The 23019-nt window shown below is 39.5% G+C and overlaps 1 protein-coding gene across 1 annotated transcript in view; it reads left to right on the plus strand.

Annotated features, from left to right (window-relative positions):
- Window positions 1–23019, plus strand: part of psme4a (proteasome activator subunit 4a) — a 37534-nt gene that overhangs the window by 7671 nt on the left and 6844 nt on the right. The window contains exons 5-41 of the mRNA XM_074675446.1: window positions 3299–3448; window positions 5727–5790; window positions 5879–5953; window positions 7704–7826; window positions 7916–8008; window positions 11784–12049; window positions 12189–12375; window positions 12463–12552; window positions 12673–12737; window positions 13242–13392; window positions 13476–13574; window positions 13657–13726; window positions 13838–13905; window positions 14018–14233; window positions 15055–15212; window positions 15323–15418; window positions 15636–15691; window positions 15793–15849; window positions 16823–16878; window positions 17279–17377; window positions 17488–17550; window positions 17628–17723; window positions 17810–17941; window positions 18024–18233; window positions 18944–19080; window positions 19205–19258; window positions 19357–19486; window positions 19800–19881; window positions 19988–20141; window positions 20227–20296; window positions 20385–20510; window positions 20603–20755; window positions 21916–22020; window positions 22107–22198; window positions 22284–22415; window positions 22507–22715; window positions 22831–22916. Of these exons, the coding sequence (XP_074531547.1) occupies window positions 3299–3448; window positions 5727–5790; window positions 5879–5953; window positions 7704–7826; window positions 7916–8008; window positions 11784–12049; window positions 12189–12375; window positions 12463–12552; window positions 12673–12737; window positions 13242–13392; window positions 13476–13574; window positions 13657–13726; window positions 13838–13905; window positions 14018–14233; window positions 15055–15212; window positions 15323–15418; window positions 15636–15691; window positions 15793–15849; window positions 16823–16878; window positions 17279–17377; window positions 17488–17550; window positions 17628–17723; window positions 17810–17941; window positions 18024–18233; window positions 18944–19080; window positions 19205–19258; window positions 19357–19486; window positions 19800–19881; window positions 19988–20141; window positions 20227–20296; window positions 20385–20510; window positions 20603–20755; window positions 21916–22020; window positions 22107–22198; window positions 22284–22415; window positions 22507–22715; window positions 22831–22916 (4270 nt within the window). The remainder of the gene's footprint in view (window positions 1–3298; window positions 3449–5726; window positions 5791–5878; window positions 5954–7703; window positions 7827–7915; window positions 8009–11783; window positions 12050–12188; window positions 12376–12462; window positions 12553–12672; window positions 12738–13241; window positions 13393–13475; window positions 13575–13656; window positions 13727–13837; window positions 13906–14017; window positions 14234–15054; window positions 15213–15322; window positions 15419–15635; window positions 15692–15792; window positions 15850–16822; window positions 16879–17278; window positions 17378–17487; window positions 17551–17627; window positions 17724–17809; window positions 17942–18023; window positions 18234–18943; window positions 19081–19204; window positions 19259–19356; window positions 19487–19799; window positions 19882–19987; window positions 20142–20226; window positions 20297–20384; window positions 20511–20602; window positions 20756–21915; window positions 22021–22106; window positions 22199–22283; window positions 22416–22506; window positions 22716–22830; window positions 22917–23019) is intronic.

Genomic DNA, 23019 nt, shown 5'->3' on the forward strand with positions numbered 1-23019 from the left:
ATTGCTTCATCACTCCAAAGCTTTGCTGCCACAAGTAGGTCTCTGAATCTGCTCACCGCCGTGTTGCGCCTGTGCAGATATCTCAGGCAAGCACCAGGACTTGTCACTCTGTTTGCACTTAGCTAGATAATCCTATTATCTCATCTAATTTTGTCTTGTGGGAGGGAGATTCCTGTTACGGTGAGAAGGGAGAGTGCCTCGTGGGAAGCCTCTGAGACGCTCTGGATCAGCTGTGCTAGAGGGATCTTAACTCGGAAGATTCAGTTTTTTCAAGGTGTCCACTGGGTTAGGAGCTGCGGGGGGAAGCCAGGTGACCTGAAGTAACCTGCTGAGTTTATTCAATCTCATAATGAAGCAAAAAAGCACTTCAGCAGGGCTGTTAGTTAGTTTGAACCATGTTACACTTACACCCTAAATGTGCCAGGTGTTAGTCCCCTGATCTCCTGTGCTGACATTTAAACAACTGTCCAGTCTGTAAAGTAGACTTAACACAAACATGCATGTGGTCACGAGACAACTTAAAGTAGCTGCTTTTAAGCTTTTGAAAGAAGGTCATCTCATCGAGAAGACTATGTATGGATGTAGAGAGTTCTGGTTGTCTGTTTTCAGCACGAGCAGAGCGTTCAGGTGTGTGAGGATGTGATTTGTTTGGGACCTAAGAGGCTTGTCCATATTTGTAGTACCCTCTAAGCAGCTCTGCAGGGTCAGAGGTCATTTATACCTGTTCATAAGCTGACAAATGCAGCGCTGGATGTTACTGGCTCTGGTGTATAATTAACAGACTTCATGTTCAGCTTATGGTTAAAATACACCCTATGCGTCTGCAGTGCATCTGTTTTCCGTTACTGCAAACAGATCAGATAGGTTTCATCCATATCGATCTGTCAACTTACACAGGATCCGTTCTGTTACAGTGCATCTGTGTGGATCAGTAGGTTTACAACCTTAAGGGGGCGACATTGTCGGCAGCTGGGGCGGGGGCGGCAGGAGACCGAGGGTTGCATCTTCATGTAAAAAGCGTTAAATGTGTAAATACGGGCATGTGTTTGTGGGTCTGTGAATGTGTTCACCATGCGCTAAAGATCACATTCTTTTTCGTACGAGGAGAAATGTGAACCCAATGATGTACAAACAAAATCACATCATAAAAATTAGATAAACAACATAAGGCTTTTTAGTCTGTTAGATTAAAAAAAAAAACATGCTATGATCTGGTGCTGTATGGAAAATACTAACTCCAGTAGGGGAAACATCGTGGATGGTCTGTCGTGTTGCAGGTAACGCATAAATTCAGCGTAGGGAAGATCGACCAATTGTCTTGACCTGAAACTGCCTAAAGACACCAAGTGACTTTCAAAATAAAACAAACCAGGTCAGAATCATTTTGTTTTTAGCTTGACTATAATGATGAAAAGACATAATGACCAAGAGTCAACAGGTTTGAGGTTTTACAGCCCAACATACATGAAGAGAGACTTATCAATGGAGTGGGAAGCACGGAGACTTCTCGGTCTCGTGACTCCAGCTTTCTGTTAGTCATGCAGCTTGTGGAAGTGAACACGCAGCCAGTGTGAGTTGACAAACGCAGTCAAGATGCAAGGGAACGGAGTTGGACTGCAGTGGTATTCGGCGTATTTCAGGCTTTACGCATGTTTCACTGGCCATGCTCAGGTTTCTTTCAGGTACTTTCACTACGTTTTCTTTAGACTCCATGGTTTGCCATTCACGTTGCTAGTTACTGTTACAAATCTACACGTCATAGCTGAAAGGTGCTGCTGCCAACAGCTTCACTGCTGTCCCTAAATCGGAGGTTGACACTCGCTGTTTGGCATTGGCAAAGTAGATTTGGCAAATTTTTCATCTGTGTGAGTCAGCTCTGCTGCTCATCCCGCTAATGCACGTTCCCTACAAATGTGGCATTATTTAAAAGTGAAGATTTATTTAATTTATTACCAGAAAGATTCGTTTCAACAAAGAAATAATGTACCAGTCACAAATCCTTTACCTGATTGTGCTAAGTTTTTGAAATCAGTGCCACACGTATATCCATTTAATTTTGTCCTTGTTTAAAAAAAAAAAAATCTCTGTCCACACCACAGAAATATCTGTCCATACCAAGAGGCAAAACTGAAAATGATCGCCTCTAAAGCCTGCAATGCCATGCCTGGCTGATAAGTGGCAGGTTAGCAAAATGTGAAAACCATAGAAGAAGAACGTTATGAGCATGTGCAGTCACAAACAGGAAGACGAAGCAGTCAATGGATTAAGGAGATGGCGAAAAAAAAACAAATAAAGTTGAGTTGTCTGTGTGGACGGATGATGAGGTTGATTTGAGACTTTATTAACAACAACATCATCATCATCAACATTACATTAATCTATCGAGCTGTAATGAGGGTAAAAAGTGCAAAGAACACATGAATAGCGTGGTAAATGTCAGCCACTACACAGATCCACTCAACTGGATATTTTTTTATTTCTTCACTTTTTTATCCATTTTAAAAAATCTGTTTATGTGGGTGAAATCGCTGTGTTCATGTGGTTAAGAGGCCCAATTGGACAGAAAAAATGTGCATTTGGGAATATATCCATATTCGTGTGGTCCAGGCCTGAGGCTGAAAGAAAGAAAACTCACTGGAAGAGTTGAGGGAAAGTGATAGGAAGCATAGCCAACCTATCCATCAATTTGTAAGGCATCAAGGAAGACATGATGCCATGAATAAACAGCTGAATGAACTTCAAGAACAAAGCCTTGTTGTGCTCGATGCTCAGTGAATGAATTGCAGCTTGGAGGAAGTTTAGAAAAAGTCACGACAGCTTCTTTCATCTACATCATCTGGCAAAAGATTGATTGTGGCGAACATTATGCTTGTTGTTCTCATGGGATTTGAAAGTAACACCACTTGTAACTTTTTGTGTACCAAAGAGATGAGAGATAGTTCTGCTTGGGTGTTGTAGGGATAAATCTCTGTTAGTGTTTATATATAAATCTGGAAATCTGCTAACTCAGCCTACAATTTACCCAACTAACTGCCGACAACGATGGGCAAGCAGAAAGGGCACAATACTATCAACTCTGAGCATTTTGCCCCAGAATAAGAGGTGTTAAATCTTTGGCTGTTATTCCTAAAATCAAAAGTAATGTTCCTCAGTCCATGGGTTGAATAAAAGGACCAGCGGTCTTAAAAAGAGCAGATTTAGCGAATCATCAACCCCTGAAATGATTCAAATCACATCCTTTTCATCAGTAGTTACAAGCTTTACTACATAACTTTTATTTGTCTCTCTGCTCATACAGATATTTTTCAGCTTCTGCAACTCAGGAGATGTTGGACGAGTGGAGGCCGCTCCTCTGTCCCTTTGATGTCACCATGCAGAGAGCAATCAGCTACTTTGAGCTCTTCCTGCCCACAACGCTGCCTCCAGAGCTGCACCACCAAGGCTTCAAGTAAGCAACTTCTCATCCTCTCCTACGTACGCTCGTAACCCGAGGTATCACTCCAGTCTGGAGGCAGCAAGCGAGTCAGCCTTGAGATCCGGTCCGTAGGAGAAAAGATGAATGAATCACAAGGAGGGCTGTGTCAGCTGTATATAAAAGCAGAGGATCCCTACACAGACGTCATGATGCCAGAGACGCAGCGATGCTTTGTTCAAGATGTGAGGGGGTGTTTTCCTATAGTGAGAATGTGAAGCAAAGGCTGTGAAAACCGACAAAGATGCAGCTCTAATTTTATATTTCCTTCTCTAAAAGGATGAGAAACATACATTTCACTTCCTGTTGCTGTTTGCCAAACATACATTGCTCTATCTCACATTTGTATTCTCTTAAGGCTTTTTCCCACCTTTGCAGACTATCGACGAGGTGTAGCGAGGGAGTGATTTCTTAGGCCTCTTAACGCTGGTGGAGAATCCTTTAAATGTCACCGCCTACATAATGACTTAACTATATCAGAGTGCTGAGCTGATGCCACCAGTCACTGTCACTGTGTACCTTTCTGAAACAGAAGAACAACAAAGCAAGAAGCCACCTTATCAGCCTCAAACTTTAAGCATTTTCTGTTCTTGTTGATATGGTTTCAGGTTTCTTAAGTATAATATAAAACGAAAGGTCTTTAAGGAAAACGGCTCTGACTTGTTTTAGTAAATTATTCAGTCCACGGACAGAAAAAAAGGCCATTTTTTATTCTTTACTCTTAGAAGAACTCTGTTAAAGTTGGCCTTTGCAGAGGCAAACATCAGTTTGACAAAATTCGTGTGCGAGTGATTCTGTAATAAGGGAAACATTCATCATATTCTATTTGATTACAAATGATACACCTGGAACGCAATTCATTAGTTAGCTTAAGCTCTAATGTTCCTAAATATTTAGGTTACAAAAAACTTTCAGAGCATAAATTTATCAACTGTGTTATGGACAAAAGTTGTGACAATTTTTTTAATAAGGATCCACGTTATACTGAATTTGGAGTTATACAACATTTCCATGCCAGACTACACTCACTAGAAGTGTCCCTTATCATTTATATCACAGTTTAGACAAAATTTAAAAGAATTATGGCACAAATATCACATGTAACACGGTTGACAAAACATGGTATCACGGTTGACAGGTAACAGGGTTGCTATTCTCCCCATTCTATTTTTATTTTTTTGGCTCTTGTGCTAACTGCAGACCTAGAACTTGGCACCACTTGACCTCAATCATTTCATATCTCTGAGCATTTTCTTCTCAATTCGTTTTTTTTTAAACATTTATAGGAAGAACACTAGAAAATGTTGGTATTACAATTGATAAACAATCAATGCGCCCCATGTACAGACAGTCTTTTTTTGTGAGGAAAACATTTTTATTTCCAATAAAACGAAATACAAGACAACAGCAGTGTCTATCCTGATACAATATCAGTGATGAGATGACTTGTGCAGTTTTCCTTTTTAACCCACATCATGCCCCCCCCAAAAAAAAAAAAAATAAATAAAAATAAATAAATAGATAAATAAATAAAAAGAAAAAAGGTAATAGAAAAGAAAAAAGAAAGAGTAGGAAAAGAAAAGAAAAGAAGGACAAAATGCAAATAAAATGCGAGAGAAAAAAAAATATCTAAAAAAAAAGCAGACAGTCATTTTGATGAAATATTGATGAGGTGGAGTGAAAATATGCCAAACAAGATGTGGCCTCAATCAATTTAAGTCATGTGACTTTGGAGCAAACCATTGCTGATTTATAGGGTTTATTTTTTACTGGGTAACAGTTGATGCTAATTACTCGGACACACGTAAAAGGAATTGTTTTGTCCATATAAATTATTAAAATAGTTTTTAAAACACTTTGGCATGTTTTAATGGTTATTTTAAACAAATAATACTGAAAATGATATTCACAAACATGTATTATAGTGTTAATTTGAGACATCGGACAGCACAAAAACTGCAAAGTCCAACACATGATTTGCATTTTTGGTGAAACAAATGATGGAACCTGTTAACGTTCTGTATTAAATAAAAGCGAAATATAAGCCAAATGACTCACTGTAAAATTGGTCATTTCTTCAAAATTAATACTTAGTGAAATTGATAAATATATTCCCAGGAAATGAAATGTACCCCTGATTATAGAATTACTCGTGCAATGAGGCTTAAGTCTTTGTTGCATCAGTTTCTGGTTCCTTTACACACTCAAATCATTGTCAAACATTTAGATTAAAGATCATTTCTTCTGCTTTTAGGTTGTGGCTTGACGAGCTGATCAACTTATGGGTATCTGTGCAAAATTTACCAAGCTGGGAAGTGGTAAGTATTTCTTTTTTTGTTCAAAATGTTGGAATGCCACAGTCAGCGTTTCTTTTTTCCTTGTGTAACACATCCCACTTCTTCGCAGCACCTCGTCAACCTCTTCGCTCGCTTGGCCAACGACAACATCGGCTACATTGATTGGGACCCTTACATCCCCAAGGTTTGTGGCTGCTTCTCCTTTCTATCTCTCGCTGTTTAGAGCTTGTGTGTTTTGAAGTTCGAAGCACATGCTCTCACTTGTGACCTGAGCTCAGTGATTTTGGCTCATGGTGTGAGTTTCATCATAGCCTCCACTGCTTGTCAGAGAAACAAACTCTCAGGTTTCCTGGTTGATGTTGCTCTTGGTCAAGGCAAGTCTCGACAGGATGGATAGTGAGCTGTGGTCAGCTACGTGACTGTTTTGTCAACAACAGTATGTCTTCCTGATAAACATTAGACAGTCTCCAGAGGCCTGTACAGGAACAGGATGTTGGATTACAGGGGTTACTCTGGGTTTTGTCCTTGATTGTGTTTTTTAGGGCTGCACAGCAAACCTGCTGTGGAGCAGGCTTTTCTCAAAGCACATCTCAGGACATATGCAGAAACTGTCATCAAACCAGTTGATCCTGCGATAAGGAAGGCTTAAGATTTCCATGATGACGTTTTATATTCAGTGCTTCTGTAGAAAACAAATGTTTAAGTTAACTCAGGACAAATGTGCCAGTTGAAACATTTGTCCTGAGAAGATTCTTTTTCCCTTTGTTTTGCCCATTTGTTAAAATAAACTAGAAAAGCACTCAGTCCTTCTTTAATGTTTTACTCCCTTTCAGCAGAATGTCTGCTACAATTTGGTGTTAGTTTCAGGTTTGTGTGATGATTTGTGACCTGACAGTGTTGAAAATGATGATTACCCAGTACATATTTCATATCAAAATCTTAGTAAATCTTAGTACCTAGAATATTGCCAGGATCTGGATCGTACTTTTACATATGTTAGAAATTATGGTGACCTTGTCTTGTATTGTTTTGCAAAGCACACTGACCATTTATCATGGTTATACACACATATGGTGATAAAGGCCCTATCTCACAATTTTAAAGAATATTTTTTAAAAAATCCTAGATCCATACAGGGATCCTGGTCACCTCCAAAATTTAATCACTTCTTTCTTATCCCATTTTGAATACTTCCTGAAAATTTCACCAAGATCCATTGGCTACTTTTTTGAGTTATGATGTTCACAGACAGACAAACAAACAGACAACCCTCCCAAAAACATGACCTCCTTGGCAGAGGTAAAAAAATATGGCTATGAATTAGCTTTGGAAAGCAAACACACAGACGTATGCAAATGCACATACCCCATCCATCAACCTGTATGACATCAAGGAGGACACGATGCCTTGAATCACCTGCAGAATGAACTTTAAAAAAAACCTTGTTGTGCGAGATTCTGGATGAAAGAATTACAGCTCAAAGGAAGTTTTGACAGATGCCACAACAGCTGCTTTTATCTACGTCACCTGACAAAGAGACTGGTCGTGGCAGCGAAACATTAGCCTTGTTGTTCTCATGAGATATGAAAGTTAGCCCTCCTGTAATGCCTTACTTAGCTGATCATACCTCTGTAAATAAAACATTGTAAACATCTTACATTTTAATTTGAATGTGTATTTTCATTTTCTTATACTTTTAGAGCACTTTAATCATCATTACTTGTGTTTTTGAGTTGGAAAAAGCATCATCCAAAAACTCCTCCTGCGGCTCTCCTCGGTTTTCCTGCTGTGTGCTGTACTTTGACTGTTTCTCAGTTAGTCAACATGATACCAACATGTCTGTGTTTACTATTGGCTTTAAACTTTAAAGATGTAAAATGATTTTAATAATCATGGTAATGATAGACAATCATTAGCTCATCTTTCATTTTCAGATTTTCACAAGAATCTTGAGGAGTCTGAACCTCCCTGTAGGGACCAGTCAGATGATGGTACCACGCTACGCCACCAATGCCTACGACATCAGCCATGTGGTACTCTGGGTCTCGTCCCTCTTGGTGAGTTTATGTGAATGTTTGATCACTTAATTCAGTAAATATAAGTGTGAGGATGGTTGTGTTGACAATTTGTGCTGTGTGCATTGTAGGGAGGACCCAGCAAGCAAGCTCAAGCACAGCTCAGTGGCCTTTTCAACAGCATCACATCCTTCTTCCACCCGTCAAACCATGGCCGCTGGTTGGTGAGTATCAAAAAATATCTACAGAGTTAGAAAATCAAAATGAAAACCACTCAGAGATTAAGTTAAGAGTTGAGCAAACTGATAGTTTCGGAAATATTTACCGCTTTAACTCAGCCACTCCTGTTTATCAGAGCCCTGCTGGTGTTTGACGAGATGAGACAACGTTTTGAGCAAACAACACAGATGACGTCATTGAGGTTAAAGCCAAGTGTAGCTCAACTCTTGATTGCAACAAGGAAATACAAAACATCCTGTTCCTCTAATTAAGGCTGGCCCACTGCACGCTAATAACCACAGAACAAACAGAATGGAGTCATCTCTCAGGGGAGATATTACTCGTGTTAATGTAAGAGTCAATTTTAAGATCCTGAGTACATATTTTAAAAAGAGAATTCATACAAATATCTGTTTAAGTCCTGAGTCATGTTGCTTTGACCTGGATATATCACACTTGTTCCAGCTCCACTTACAGCATCGTGTTCACACAGCATACCATGCCACATGCCACTAGTATTAACAAAGACTCCGTGCGTGCCCACACGTCATCATTTTTCTAGGAAGCTTCCTGAATCTCCTCGACTGTCTGTGTTTACATCAGCACTGACTTCAGAAATAACAGGAGGACATGTGAGTGAGACGGTTTGGATGCTGTTAAAGGTCAGCAGGCACAGGGCCACATGCCTTTCTGTTTTCAGGAACCCCCCCGCCCCCCTTTCCTCTAGATCTGAAGCAGCACAGGCACCACCGTGTCCTCATACTCATACCTTTATTTTTGGCAGTGAGATGTGTGTTTTCTGGGCTGTCGCTTAGATACATGTGAGAGGTTCATTCATGTAACTGCAGCGTTATTAAATGTAAACAGTGTTTTAGGAAGTTGTACAAGAGTCAGGTGACGTGTTACGGTGCAGCATTGTGAGCTAAAGACACTAGCATCTCTTCAGACTTCAACGAGCCAGCCTTGAATGACAAGTTCAAGTTTTATGCCAGTATCCAAATGTTCTTTGTCTCAAACATGACACCAAACTATAAAGAGATAGTTATGAGAGTTTCCTATCAGTCGTGTCACATTTCCTCTTCTTGTCAGCACAGCCCTGTTTGGTGAAGCTAGCTGCTGTAGCCCTAACTCCACAGCAAAGCTACGCACCACTGCTAACGAGTTTAAGAAAAAGAAAGGCTCACATTTACTTTAAAGGTCTCAGAATATGAATTTATTAAACTCACTTTGGGCAAAAATAATGATGAACACAGTTTTACTTTTTCATTATCTTGACTCTGCACAGCAAGAGCCTCTTCCTTTAAATTCCTGTGCATGCTGACACAGCTGTTTTTTATTAACAACGAACTAAAATGACCTAAAGGAAATATTTAAGGTTGACTGTTTGATCTTTTTCTTTGATATTAAAGCCAAGACTCTCTTTGTGCTTATATGAATTTTATTATGTTCTGTTAAATGATTTGACCTCAAACAACCGACCTGAAACCAGACAACATTTGCTTATAGCAACAGGAATTGCACATCATTTGTACTAATCATCTCCTCATCTAAAAATCTAATTCATAAACAAATTCTTAAAATGATTTTCAAGTGCGAAAACTCCCACAATGTTCTCCAGCTCTGTGTGGTTTGCTCAAGTTTGGCACCTGTATGCTGAAAACACTGAAATCTTGGCAACAGTTTGTCTTATTTTTAGTAAAAAATCTTCTTATTAGACTGGAATTGAGCCACATTCATCTGACAAGTCCAGAAAACGACCTATTTTGAGATTTTAAAAGACAGAAAAGTATGCTTATGGGGGAAAGATTGTCAAACTTTAAACAAACCAGGCATCATTTCTTTACTGTAAACCCAGATAAGTTGAGTTTACTTGAAAATTGCTTGTGAACCGGTTTCCTTAAAAAAACTAAGTGATGAAATAAGTTAATTAAACTCAATATCTTCAGTAGTTATGATTTTTATGGAAAATCATTCTACAGAATGTCTTTAATCAAGTAAACCTGATGCTTATTTGTTACAAATAAAAATATTAAGTTAAGTTGACCGTACCCCAAAACTGAAAGATGTGATATCAATCAATTAATAATAATAATGGATTCTATTTATAACGCACTTTACATTTGTGGGCAAATCTCAAAGTGCACAGAAGGAAAGATAGAAACAATAAAAACATTAATACAGGCACTGAAAACAGTAAAAAAAAAAAAAAAAAAGCAGTCAGCAATAATTGTACACAAATTAATCAGGAAAGGCGATACGGAATAAAAAGGTTTTGAGGTTCAGCTTTTTGCTTTATGAATTAAGTAAATGTAATATTAAAAAAATTGAAGCAGATCTGAACAACTAAATTAAACAACATTTTAAAGTACAGCTGGGTCTCACACAGCGTTCCCTCCTCACTCATGGTTACAAACGCCAAAACAAAAATCAGCTCCAATTTCATAACTTTAGTAACCGAGGTAAGGCAGTAGATATGAGACCCCTTTGAAACAATGTTCCTCAGGGGGCACAGGTTGTTTGTGCACCACAGCACTGACTGGTGGTCTGTGCTCCTCGGCACGGGTCTTGTACCAATTGACTTTTGCAGTGCGTCTTATGGTTAAATTATTAATAAATGTAATTTTTTGACTGGACTATCATGCTATTTTGGCCAATTTTAAAATTAAGTGTTAAAATAGTGTATTTATTTATTTTTGACACATTCAGTCCACACCACATAGAGCATAGACAGCTGATCGATCCCACGAGTAGCACAGACAGCTTGTTCATGCTGTGAAGCACAGACAAACTGTCCTTAAAATGTGGAGCACAGACAACCTGCGCCACTGCTAGAAGTACAGCAGGGTCTCATATCACCTGTCTCCCCTCCTCACTCACGGTTACAAAACACAGTCACAAACTGATGATTTTAAGTTGTGCTCACTGAAACAGTAACAAAAGTTAAATCTCCTCAGAAATCATCATTTTCAACACTGAAAACTCAGACATGTGAGTAAATTGAACTTACTAACAATTTTTAAGTTGTCATAGCTTAATTCAATGGAGTAATTTGAACTTCAGTATCTGAAAATAAATCTTTTCAGGTGATTGTGGGTCATTTTAAGATTAAAAAGACTATTCCACAAAAAATAAGACGTTAACACTTGATGCTGTGACTGAAATGAGCTGCCACATCTCCACTTTATGCTCTGGAAATCCACCTTTTCATGGGCTTGGTTTACATGCTGAAGGTCACCCCTTTACCAAACCATCTGGATGGATTTCCATTCCTACTCTTCTCACTGTTTACTCAGTATCATTTAATCTTCTTGGCATGTCTCAATGTCCATAATTGTTTTGGTTTCTTGTGTTTGTTATCTCTTTATTAAACTGTTGACAAGAACAGGTGATCTCATTCTGTGAGCATCTTGCATCATAAGGCAGACATTCACACCCTGTGGAGGATTACAAATACTGTCAGGTTAAAATATGTTGTGCTATTAAAAAGGGTGATCTGATTTCAAGGTGAAGCAGAGACAGAGTGTGCTCCCATGTCTGTGTTCTAGCCAAGTTCTCCAAACACTTTGCACACCATCTTCCTATTGTGAGGCAATGACTCTTTATGTTTACCTCAGACAACCCCTCTCCAGTAAATCAGCAGTTTAAAACTTGAAACTAGATGTGCTGGTTTGTGGAATTTCTGTTATGTTTGAAAACAACCTCTGCATTTATCCTGATAACACCTGAGTTTACTCCTGTTGTAACCCATCTGTCATTCTGTCTCTGTGTCCTCGTGTCCAGATGAAGCTCATGAAGCTGCTTCAGCGTCTCCCAGCCAGCGTGGTACGGCGACTACACCGAGAACGCTACAGAAAACCCACCTGGCTGACACCGATACCTGACAGCCACAAGCTCACAGAGGAAGATATCACAGACTTTGTAGAGAGTATGATGCAGCCAGTTCTGCTGGCAATGTTCAGCAAGACAGGCAGCCTGGATGCTGCCCAGGCCCTGCAGAACCTGGCTCTAATGAGGCCAGAGCTGGTCATTCCCCCCGTGTTGGAGAGGTAACTAGAGAGCTTTAATGATTATCCTTCCTTCTGAAGCCTTGGAGCGATGCTGATACTTTTTTCTGCCTCATTCAGGAGACAAGGCCAACTTTTAGAATGAACACAAAGGGCTAATTGTTTTCTGTCTCTGCCACAGAACGTACCCAGCTTTGGAGACATTAATAGAGCCTCACCAGCTGACCGCCACTCTGAGCTGCATGATCGGGGTGGCACGGAGCCTAGTGTCAGGTGGGCAGCGCTTTCCCGAGGGGCCCACTCACATGCTGCCCCTGCTCATGAGGGCTCTGCCAGGCGTCGATCCAAATGACTTCAGCAAGTGCATGGTATCCCTGACTGTGTTCTTCACAATCTTTTTAATTTATTCATGATTATTCTTTACATTTTAACCCTATATCTTCCCTCCCCCACAGATCACATTCCAGTTTATTGCAACATTTGTGACCCTTGTGCCTTTGGTGGACTGTTCGTCTGCCCTTCACGAAAGAACTGACTTGACAGAGGTTAATCACTTTCATTTCTTTTAGAAATGACAAAATGTTATACAATAATAATAAATTTCTTTGGTATCTCTGATTACATGATGAATACTTATGTATTTAACCTGTTTTTTTCTGTTTCAGGTGGAGAGAGAGATGTGCTCAGCCTCAGCTGAGTTTGAAGACTTTGTGCTCCAGTTCATGGACAGGTACTCGTGCCATTCCCCTATTGGGCCTAAAAACTAAAGCTCTTTGCACACCTTGGGCATATTTCTCGTGGGAATATTCAGCGTATTATTTAGTTTTTTCGAAACTCCTGCTTTTCCATGCAAGCTTTCACACTAGAAACGTTATTTTGCTGAGTAAAATTGAAGCTTTTATTTTCAAGTACACATCCAACCAATCAAAACACATATTGACACGTCACATACCAAAACATTTAATATGGCAGACCGCTTTATTGCGTATATGTCTCAGCACCTGGTTCTTTACAAGAAAAGACATAAAAAACTACAAAGACAACATTTGGAGGAGAATAGCTGCCTCTAAATTTTTTCACAGTTTTTGGCGTTTATTCCCGTAGCTGTATGTGTGCAAAGGCTTCAAGACAAACTTCTGTTGAATATTGTCCATGTGTGTTACAGAGAAATTTGAACACTGAATAATCCTCTAGCGTTCTCCTTACAAAGTGTGTTTTTGTTTTCTCTGTGCAGATGCTTTGCCCTGATCGACAGCAGCACGCTGGAACAAACACGAGAGGAAACAGAAACAGAGAAAATGACCCATTTGGAGAGTCTGGTCGAGCTTGGACTGTCCTCCACCTTCAGCACCATCCTCACACAGTGCTCTTTGGACATCTTTAAGGTCAAGACCTGATCCCCCTCTTCATCTGAGTCTTCTTTTTTACTTAACACCTAATAACAACATGTTAAAATTGTTCTCAACAGGTGGCACTGGAAAAAGTGTTTAACTTTGCAACCACGAACATCTTTGAGACACGTGTGGCGGGGCGGATGGTGGCTGACATGTGCAGAGCAGCTGCTAAGGTAAGTTTTACAAACTCAAACAGTACAAACCTTATGATGTCGTCCACTTTCTTCATTCTCTTCTTCTGTGTTTCTTTTCCAGTGTCACCCTGCGGAGTCTCTGAAGGTGTTTGTACCACACTGCTGTAATGCAATAAACCAAATCGCCTCCAGTAAGTGCTAACAGATACTCCAAACTGTGCTATGTGGTGGATTTTAAATGCATGGCTTGTGTTTTTCTACCTGTACTCTTTTCATTTGTCTGATGCACTTTTTTTGAACAGATGAAGAAGTCCTGAACGAGGAGGAACTCGACAAGGAGTTGTTGTGGAATCTTCAGCTGTTATCCGAGGTAATTCAGACCTCTTACAAACACCTGATTTAACCCTTCAGCAGACGTTTATCATCTATCTGTAGTTTTAACTTGACTCTGAATTTGTCACACCTTGTTTTATACACCCCAGGTCACTCGGGTCGATGGTGACAAGATCCTGCCCTACCGTTCTGACCTCGTCCAGATTTTGCAGTTGACGCTCCACCTCAAGTGCAAGCAAGGATACACACTAGCTTGCAACCTGCTGCACCACATTCTCCGCTCCACCGTCCTCATCTACCCCACAGAGTACTGCAGCGTGCCTGGAGGCTTCCACCAGCCCATCAGTGACTACTTACCCATCAAGGTACTACAACTGATGGGTTGCAAACTTAGTAACATTAAGCTTAATTAAACTGCAGAACAAATAATCAAGGTAGTGGCAACTAGAACAATGAAAATGCAAAATGCTTTTTCGGGTACGGGGTCCCAGATCTTATCAAACACACCCCCTCTGTCACTGTTACAAAATATCAGTGCCTCCAGATGTGTGTTACTGTTTTCTCTTTAGTCACTTATCCCCCTGGGTGGGCTCAGCGTCTAGACAAAGATTAACTTATAACAATCCCCGCTCCTAACACAGACAGGCTTTAGCGCTTGTCGATGCATTTTTACAAACAAAGAAAGTCAATGACAGACGTTTGTCCTCAGGTTACCAAAACTGTGTGTGGCCTTCTCAGTGACCTGCTGTGATTAATTGTCTCTCCTCTTTAGATGGAGAGTCAGTGAGGCAGACTGTACTTTGATCTCATTAGGCGTCTTCGTGAGGTTGAAGCATGGACAGTCGATCACTTGACTGGATTACTGTGTCCTGTAACACTAAAGAAATGTCATGTCGGTTTTAATGGTTACCAGTTCACCAGCAGGAGTGCAGGCTGTAGGAATATGTGATGTTCTTTGTCAGCTTTAAATTTGCCTTTATTCTGTAAAATTGGCATGGAAGTAAAAAAAGACAAACTGTGATTAGAATAAGGTTGGTTGGAGATTTGCAGCAAAAGCAGGAAATACAGAGTTATCTTAATTAACTAATTCCTGTTGTCCTGTTTCCTAACTAGATAAATCCCACGTCTGACTCTTATTTCCGTGTCATATTTCTACCAAGCTTCTATAACCCTGCTCATTTTCTAGGACTGGGGTCGGCCTGGAGACCTTTGGAACCTGGATATCCGGTGGCATGTGCCCAGTGTTGAGGAGACATCCTTTGCTTTTTATCTCCTGGACCTGATCCTGCAGCCTGAGCTGCAGCGCCTTCAGAGACTTGCACAGGGAGAGCAGGACATGAGCAGGTGAGGAGAAACACATCTGAGCCTTCTTTCTGCCTTGGTTTTTACTTCCTTATTTTCTGTAAGATCTCAAACTCATCTGTACATCTGATATGTTATACCGTTCTTTGCAGAGATGACGTCCTGCAGAGTCTCACCATCATTCAGCACTGCCTCCTGGGAGCTGGGAGTTTGATGCCTCCACTGAAAGGAGAGCCCATTCCTGAACTGTGAGTAATTATGTTCAAGCACATAGCTCAGGCTCTTTCACATGGAATCAGTGTTCATGTGCTAGGTTTACAAGATATCCACAATCCATTGTATAATCAATGAAAAGGTTAATTTGCCTTCATGTGACACAGGTGGACATTTTTCATGCACATATCTCTCCAAGTATTTTTTCTTACTTAGTTTTTGACTTGGCTTTGAACATGTTCTCCATCCCAGGGTCCACAGCATGGTGAATCTAGATGAAACCAGCCTCTACACCGGGATGGAGTACGGTATGTCTGTCACCTTCGAAGCCTCTTTTGAGATAACTTAAGAGATGTAGATTAATAAGATTTCTTGGAGCAGGATATTAAAGTATAATCTCTGCTTACAGATGAATCCAGAGAGAACTACAGAGACGCTGTGTGTCGTGTGATGAGACAGCTGCTGCGTAAGTGTGCATTACAATTAAGCAAGACCAGGGGTCTGCAACCTGTGGCTCTGGAGCCTCATTAAACTCTTTGACATCTTTGCAGTAGCTCTATGTGGCTTTTAAAAATATTGAAATAATAAAATGATATTTTTCTTATAGAGACAGAAAAAGCATTAACATTTTGTTAAACTAAATCGGCATCAAATTTGTCGATAAAGCTTTCAGTTTTTCAAACAATTTTTTTTTAAGTTTTTGCATTTATTTTTAATTTTTGAATTTTTTATACATTTTTTGAAATTGTGAATTATTTGCAAATTTTTGATTATGCAAATTTAATTTTTTGAGTTTCTACTAATTTTTTACTTATTTTATCATTATTGTTATTATTATTTTTTTTACAATTTTCACAAATGGAGCAACGTTTTGACGTTACAATTTATTAATTCTTTTTTAAAATTTAAAAGTTTTGGTACATGTTTGAAATGTAAAAAGTTTTGCAACTTTTTTTGCAGATTTTTTTATTTCTTTTTTTTTGAATTTGGCAATTTTTTGATATTTCAAAACTTAAAAAAACTTAACTCATTGAAATGTCTTACATTCTGCAAATTTATTAACTTTATAATATTTCATTTTTTAATTTTTTTCAGTATTTGCAAATAAAAAAAGCTAACATAAGACATTACATGTTCAATTTTATAAACACATAAAATCTTCTTGTTCAGATTATCATTCTCTAGATTTTTTCTATGTTAAGACTTTTATTCACTTCATAGTCTGTGTAGTGAAGCTTGAGTACATTTTGTGGCTCCTGTATGACTTTAATCACCTCCTTGAACAGCTCTTAAGAAAGTACAGATTGCAGACCCCTGAGCCAGACCAACATTTAGAAATCTTAGTTTGTTGTTTGTTGAAGCTACATTGCTGCATGGTTTGATTTACATTGGATTCTACTCTGGCATAGATGTCTAAGCCTCTTCAAATCTTCCCCCAGATTACATCTCAGAGCACTCTGAAGATGACACCAAGTCTCTTTTCTTGATCATCAAGGTAAGCAAAGAGGAGATTCTGAGCTTTAAGTTGATGCTCTACATGTTTAATTTGGAGAAGATTAGGGAGGGCCACATGTTGCACAATCTAAATTTACTGCTTGCAAACAGAAGAAATAAATGTAGACTTCTTGGTTGTATCTCAAAGTTCAAATATCAGTAATTTAACACTGTATCCTTTTAAGCCCTGATACAAACAAAGGTCTTTCAGATAGACGGACTAAAGTTGCTTGTCTTGGTGTAATCATGATCTGAAGGACACTGTGCAGCTATAAGCGGCCTCTGATTTATTTTAAATTGCTTTTGAATCACTCCACGTCTCTACGCACTTCTTCAGACAGCTGACGTCTTTGTCTCGTCGCTCAGAATGATTCATTAACCTCGTCTGTGATGTCTTGCAGATCATCAGTGACCTGTTGCATTTCAAAGGCTCCCACAAACATGAGTTTGACTCCAGGTGGAAGAGTTTCAACCTTGTGAAGAAATCCATGGAAAACAGAGTGAGAAATTACTTGTGACTATTGAACGTATTCAAACAAATACACTGTCTGCTTCCAGCTTTAATCTGTTTTTGAATACACTTTGACTGTTAGTTTTTTGGTTTTTGCAGCTTCATGGCAGAAAGCAGCACATCAGAGCTCTGCTGATTGACAGAGTCATGCTCCAGCATGAGGTACGTCCTTCAGAGATCAGAGAAAAATGTTTATTATTGTTTTACCTTTAGTAACTTCCTCTTTACGTCTGTATCAGCTGAGGAAGCTGACTGTGGAGGGATGTCAGTACAGAAGCATTCACCAGGAGCTGATGAGAGATCTGCTGAGGCTTTCCACCAGCACCTACAGTCAGGTGAGTTCATCAGTTGTTTGGTTGGTTTATTCCACAAAGTTATCATGACTAACTGAGACCTTGGATGACCTTTAATGACCTTTCAGGTTCGCAGCAGAGCTCAGAACGTTCTGTTCACTGCGCTGGGAACGTACAACTTCTGCTGCAGAGATCTGATCCCTCACGTCCTCCAGTTTCTCAAACCGGACAACAAAAGTGTCACACAGCAGCAGTTCAAAGTATGACAGACCCTTCGGCTTATGTGCTCTCTAATAGAGAATCCTACCGAGGGATATTTTAACACTCTTTTTATCTTTCCAGGGTGCCTTGTACTGTCTCCTGGGGAACCACAGCGGAGTGTGCCTGGCCAACTTGCATGACTGGGAATGCATTGCTATGACGTGGCCCGCCATCGTCCGCTCTGGCCTCAGCTCGGCCATGTCTCTGGAGAAGCCGTCCATTGTGCGACTCTTCGATGACCTCGCAGACAAAATCCATCGCCAGTACGAGACCATCGGCATCGACTTCTCTGTAAGAAGATCATTCAAACAATTTCACAAATGGTTCTTAGAGTCCAAGGCTTTACTGAGAGCAAAGGACCAAATAACAAAACTGTTGGGACGTTTCACTGCTGATCAAGATTAACACTTGTATTATTTAAAAAAAACATAGCAATATACTATTATGATACGTTTTTCTGATGGAAAATCCAGAGGGATTCAGAGCCATATTTCTAGTCTATGCAACACGTTTTTTCAGCTGTTTACTGCCTAAAACCTTTATGAGCAACTTCACAGTTTTAGTGCATTAACTGCCCTTTTCTTTGGTGCTGATTCATTCATCTCATGTAAGGAATGAAATGCTACACAGCTCACTGCATCGCCTTCTGCTCATACTGGAAACCTTCTCATGAAACACATATTTTTTATATTGACACTTAAACAAAACCAGAAACTCCTAGACTTCATACATTTGCCTCTGCTCTGTAGTCTATGCAGAGAATAAGCAAGAGAGAGGGAACGGATTTCCCTTTTACTTTGGTCAATTGATGAGCTATTTTCTCCTTTTCATTCAGTGTTAGTTTGGGATGTATAACAGAAAAGTCCAGATGTTGGTTTTTGACAAAGTGCAATGTGTAAACCATAAAAAAATGCAACGGTCTTGCTGTTTTCACCTCCTAATCAAAGTTTTGACCCCCATACTTACGTTATCTCTATGTCAACCTCTTCCCTTATCTTTAGATTCCTGAACAGTGCTACACAGTGTCCAGACAACTTATGACCACTGGGAATCCTCTCCCTGAGGAGCCCGTCCCTTCAGAGGAGGAAGTAGCAGACGGTCTGAAGAGGCAGGAGCTCAAGAACGCAGAGTCTATCGAGTAAGTTCACGCTAACTTTGAGACAAAGAACCAGGAACTCACTAAAGACCTTGCAGCTCAGTGTGATACCTGTTAAGTATGAAGTTGGTCACTTGATAACTTTTTCCTTTTTGGAAATTTTCAGGAAATACAAACAGCTCATCGGTGATCTGTTGGACTGCATCAACAACAGGAACATGTAAGTTCAAAAATGAGAGATTTAACTTCATCAAATAATGTTATCCACGTTTATTTCTTCATTACAGCCTCTAATTCCTTCTTCCTTTAATGTCACAGGCCCTGGAAGTTTGAACACATTTCTATCGGCTTCCTGTCGCTGCTGCTGAGAGACGACCATCAGCTCCCACCAGATGCTGTCACGTTCTTCGTCAAAAGCCTCAACCATGACTCCCTCTACGTCCGCAAGGTGTGTGCATCCACTTGGTGCCATAAGTGCCATCATTTTAAGCCATAATTTTTAGTTGAGGGCTGAAAAGAAAAAAAAAAGGTATAAAAGATAGAAATCATCATCTTGTATGCAGTTTGTCTGCTTTACAAGACAGACAGGATTTTTTAAAATTGTATTAAAAAATGCACGTCTAAGCTTAATAAAGCACACCCAGTTTAAGTATTTTGTTATCGTTAAAAATAAAAGATTGCAGCTCAATTTTACACAGCACAAAACAACACCTCCGCCTCTTGTGAACTGATTTTCTGACATGTCTTCTTTTCTCCATTAGGTGGCGATATCAGCTGTGGCAGGCATCATGAAACAAATAAAGAGAACACATAAGAAAGTTCCTGTGAGCCCAGCAGAGCTTTGTAAGCACCGCAAAGATCTGGTTCTTGTGAATGAACATAAGAGTTTTTACATTTTGATTTATAAGAACTTGATCTTAAACATTTTCACTTGACTCAAATGTTGCAGGTGGAAAAAAGGAACTCGATGATATGGTGGCAGGAGACCGCCAGGACAACCAGTGGCTCCAGTATAACAGCAGCAACCTGCCTCGCACTCAGCAGGCCTGGGACAGTTGTGTGTTTGTGGAGAAGACTCACTGGGGATACTACTGCTGGCCCAGGTTCTGGTTCTTTGATGCTCCTTTGGTTTCCCTGAATGTCTTCTCCTCTGGAAATTTCTTATTTTCTTCTTTCATTTACTTTTAGAAAACTGATGATGTACGCACCACTGGAGGAGCAACCCAAACAGAACCTGCCCAGAGAGGACATGACAGAGGTTAGTGAACAAATGAGAATAAATATAAACAATGAAAGACTTAAAATGTTGACAATCACTGATGTTCATTTTTCTGCTTTTTTAACAGCGAGAGCAGATCATCTTCGACCATTTCTCAGACCCAGTGTTCATCAACCAGTTCATCGAGTTCCTCTCTCTTGAGGACCGTAAAGGCAAAGACAAGTTCAGTCCTCGCAGGTTCTGCTTGTTCAAGGTGAGAGTTTCATGAGTTTAGTGTTAATACATGAAACTATTTATGTCAGCTCTAGAAGATTCCCATTTATTTCCTTTCTCCTGCTCTCACAGGGATTGTTCCGAAACTTTGGCGACGCCTTTCTGCCCCTGCTGAAGCCACACATGGAGCGCCTGGTGGCAGACTCTCATGAGAGTAAACAGCGCTGTGTTGCAGAGATCATCTCAGGTCTGATCAGAGGCTGCAAGCACTGGAGCTACTCCAAGGTATGCAAGTGAAGCTCTTTAAAAGTGAGGTGGCTCAATGTTCCCCTCTTTGAATTAGGACTGAGGCAATCACTTAATCAACCAGTCAGACTTTTTTTGTAAGGCACTTTTCTTTCTTTTTTTTTAAATTCTCTTTTTATGGAAATACTGCATCATTATATCACTAACATCTTAGATACAATTTTTCCTTTTTTTTTCTCTTTATCTGTCTGTTCATTTTTAACAGTTATAACATGGATAAGATACAAAAAGGGGAAAAAATACATAAATGAAATAAGAATAGATTAATTGAATTATAATAATTATAATAATAATAATAATAATAATAATAATAATAATAATAATAATAAAAATAAATCTTTTTTTCCTTTGTCAATTTAGGAGGTTGTCATTTGGTTCCTTTTGAGACTATACTTTCAGCTAAATATCCTTTTGGTAAACATCTAAAACATTTATTTATTTATTTATTTTTTTTTTAACTATTATTTTTATTATTTTTCATCTTAAATAAATTTTAAAGAAGGCCCAGGGGAAAAATAAATGGTACAAAAACAAGAATATGTGAAGAAACATTAATAATTAAAGTAGTAAAATAAAAGTAATTATTTAAAAATTTTCAATAAATGAATTATAAAAAATATAAATAATCATAACTTAGTAAACTAATATAGATATGTATATCCATAGACATTTTTTTTAGATAAAATGAAAAACAGTTCCATCTTTTCAAGGATGTCTATTGTTATAGTTTTCTCTGAGTCATATCTTAGTTGAAGATGTTTGTAGAATTTCTGGTTATTTAGGTTATATCGAGCTTTCAGTTGAAAGCTCTTAACTTTCTTTTGTTTCAAGATTTCATAATTTGATTTTGGACCTCTATCCCATGATTGTAAAGCACTTTTTATACACGATACATAAATAAAACTAAGTGCTTTACACACAAATGATTCTTAGGATAATAAAAAAAAAAGTAAGCAGATGTCAACCTCTTGACCTCCCGTTTCATATGAAGAAGATGATATAAAAACATAAGATCTTAGTAAGGAGGCTCAGGATTTGGAATAAGATGTTAAAACTCAAGAAACTAAACCAACAAAATTAAAAGTTCTTGATTTAAACCAGCACATAAAAACATGATTGTGTTTTATTTTTTCCCACAGGTGGACAATCTTTGGGAGTTGCTGTGTCCTCTGCTCCGTACAGCTCTGTCCAACATCACAATAGAGACGTACGCAGACTGGGGAACCTGCATCGCCACAGCTTGTGTAAGCTTTCGTATTGATACGCAGAATGTCTTTTCTTCCACCATCCAGCCTTTCTTCAATACGACTGTTGTTTCTGTCTCGTACAGGAGAGTAGGGACCCTCGTAAGCTGCACTGGCTGTTTGAGATGCTAATGGAGTCACCAGTTAACGGGGAGGGGGGCTCCTTCGTCGATGCCTGGTGAGTGAAGAGGCTGCTGCCTGATGCAGATATCGATGTGTCTGAAAACTTTGCTGATTGTGCATCCTTCTGTGTTTTCTTCCAGTCGTCTCTACGTGCTGCAGGGGGGTCTGGCTCAGCAGGAGTGGCGTGTCCCAGAGCTGCTCCACAGGCTGCTACAATACCTGGAGCCCAAACTCACACAGGTGTACAAGAACGTACGGGAAAGAATCGGAAGGTGAGGTCCTGTAACTGCTCCTACACAGCAATTCTGTGTGAATTAGTTTTGTTGCTTTCTTGTTTCATCTCTGTTGTTTTTATCCTTCTAGCGTGCTCACGTACATCTTCATGATTGACGTCAACTTACCGTACACTCAGCCGACCACCTCCCCACGCATCGCAGACTTCACAGAGCGGATCCTGGTGCAGCTCAAGCCTCTAACAGAGGGTGATGAGGAGATCCAGAATCATGTGATTGAAGAGAATGAGGTGGGAGAGCAAGATGAGCGGACACAGGCCATCAAGCTTCTCAAAACAGGTTGGTCCAGTGTTAAGGATATTTTGAAGTGAAGGGATGGTCAAAACATTTTGGAACTAAGTGGCTTTATTCATCCTTCTTTGAAAATTAATATTCCTCTTTTTAATGTCTACAGTACTGAAGTGGTTGATTGCAAGTGCTGGTCGCTCTTTCTCCACTGCTGTACCTGAACATCTACGGATGCTCCCTCTGCTCTTCAAGGTAATAAAATAAACAAATAGAAAATAAAAAGTCATTCTTTCTGAGTCTTGGTCTACTGTTTCCTCTATTACAAGCTCAGTAAATGTTGTAATGTTTGCACCAC

This window comes from Halichoeres trimaculatus, unplaced genomic scaffold (assembly GCF_033239565.1).
Source record: "Halichoeres trimaculatus isolate MK-OKI-2021-1 unplaced genomic scaffold, fHalTri1.1 fHalTri1_scaffold_8, whole genome shotgun sequence".
NCBI lineage: Eukaryota > Metazoa > Chordata > Actinopteri > Labriformes > Labridae > Halichoeres > Halichoeres trimaculatus.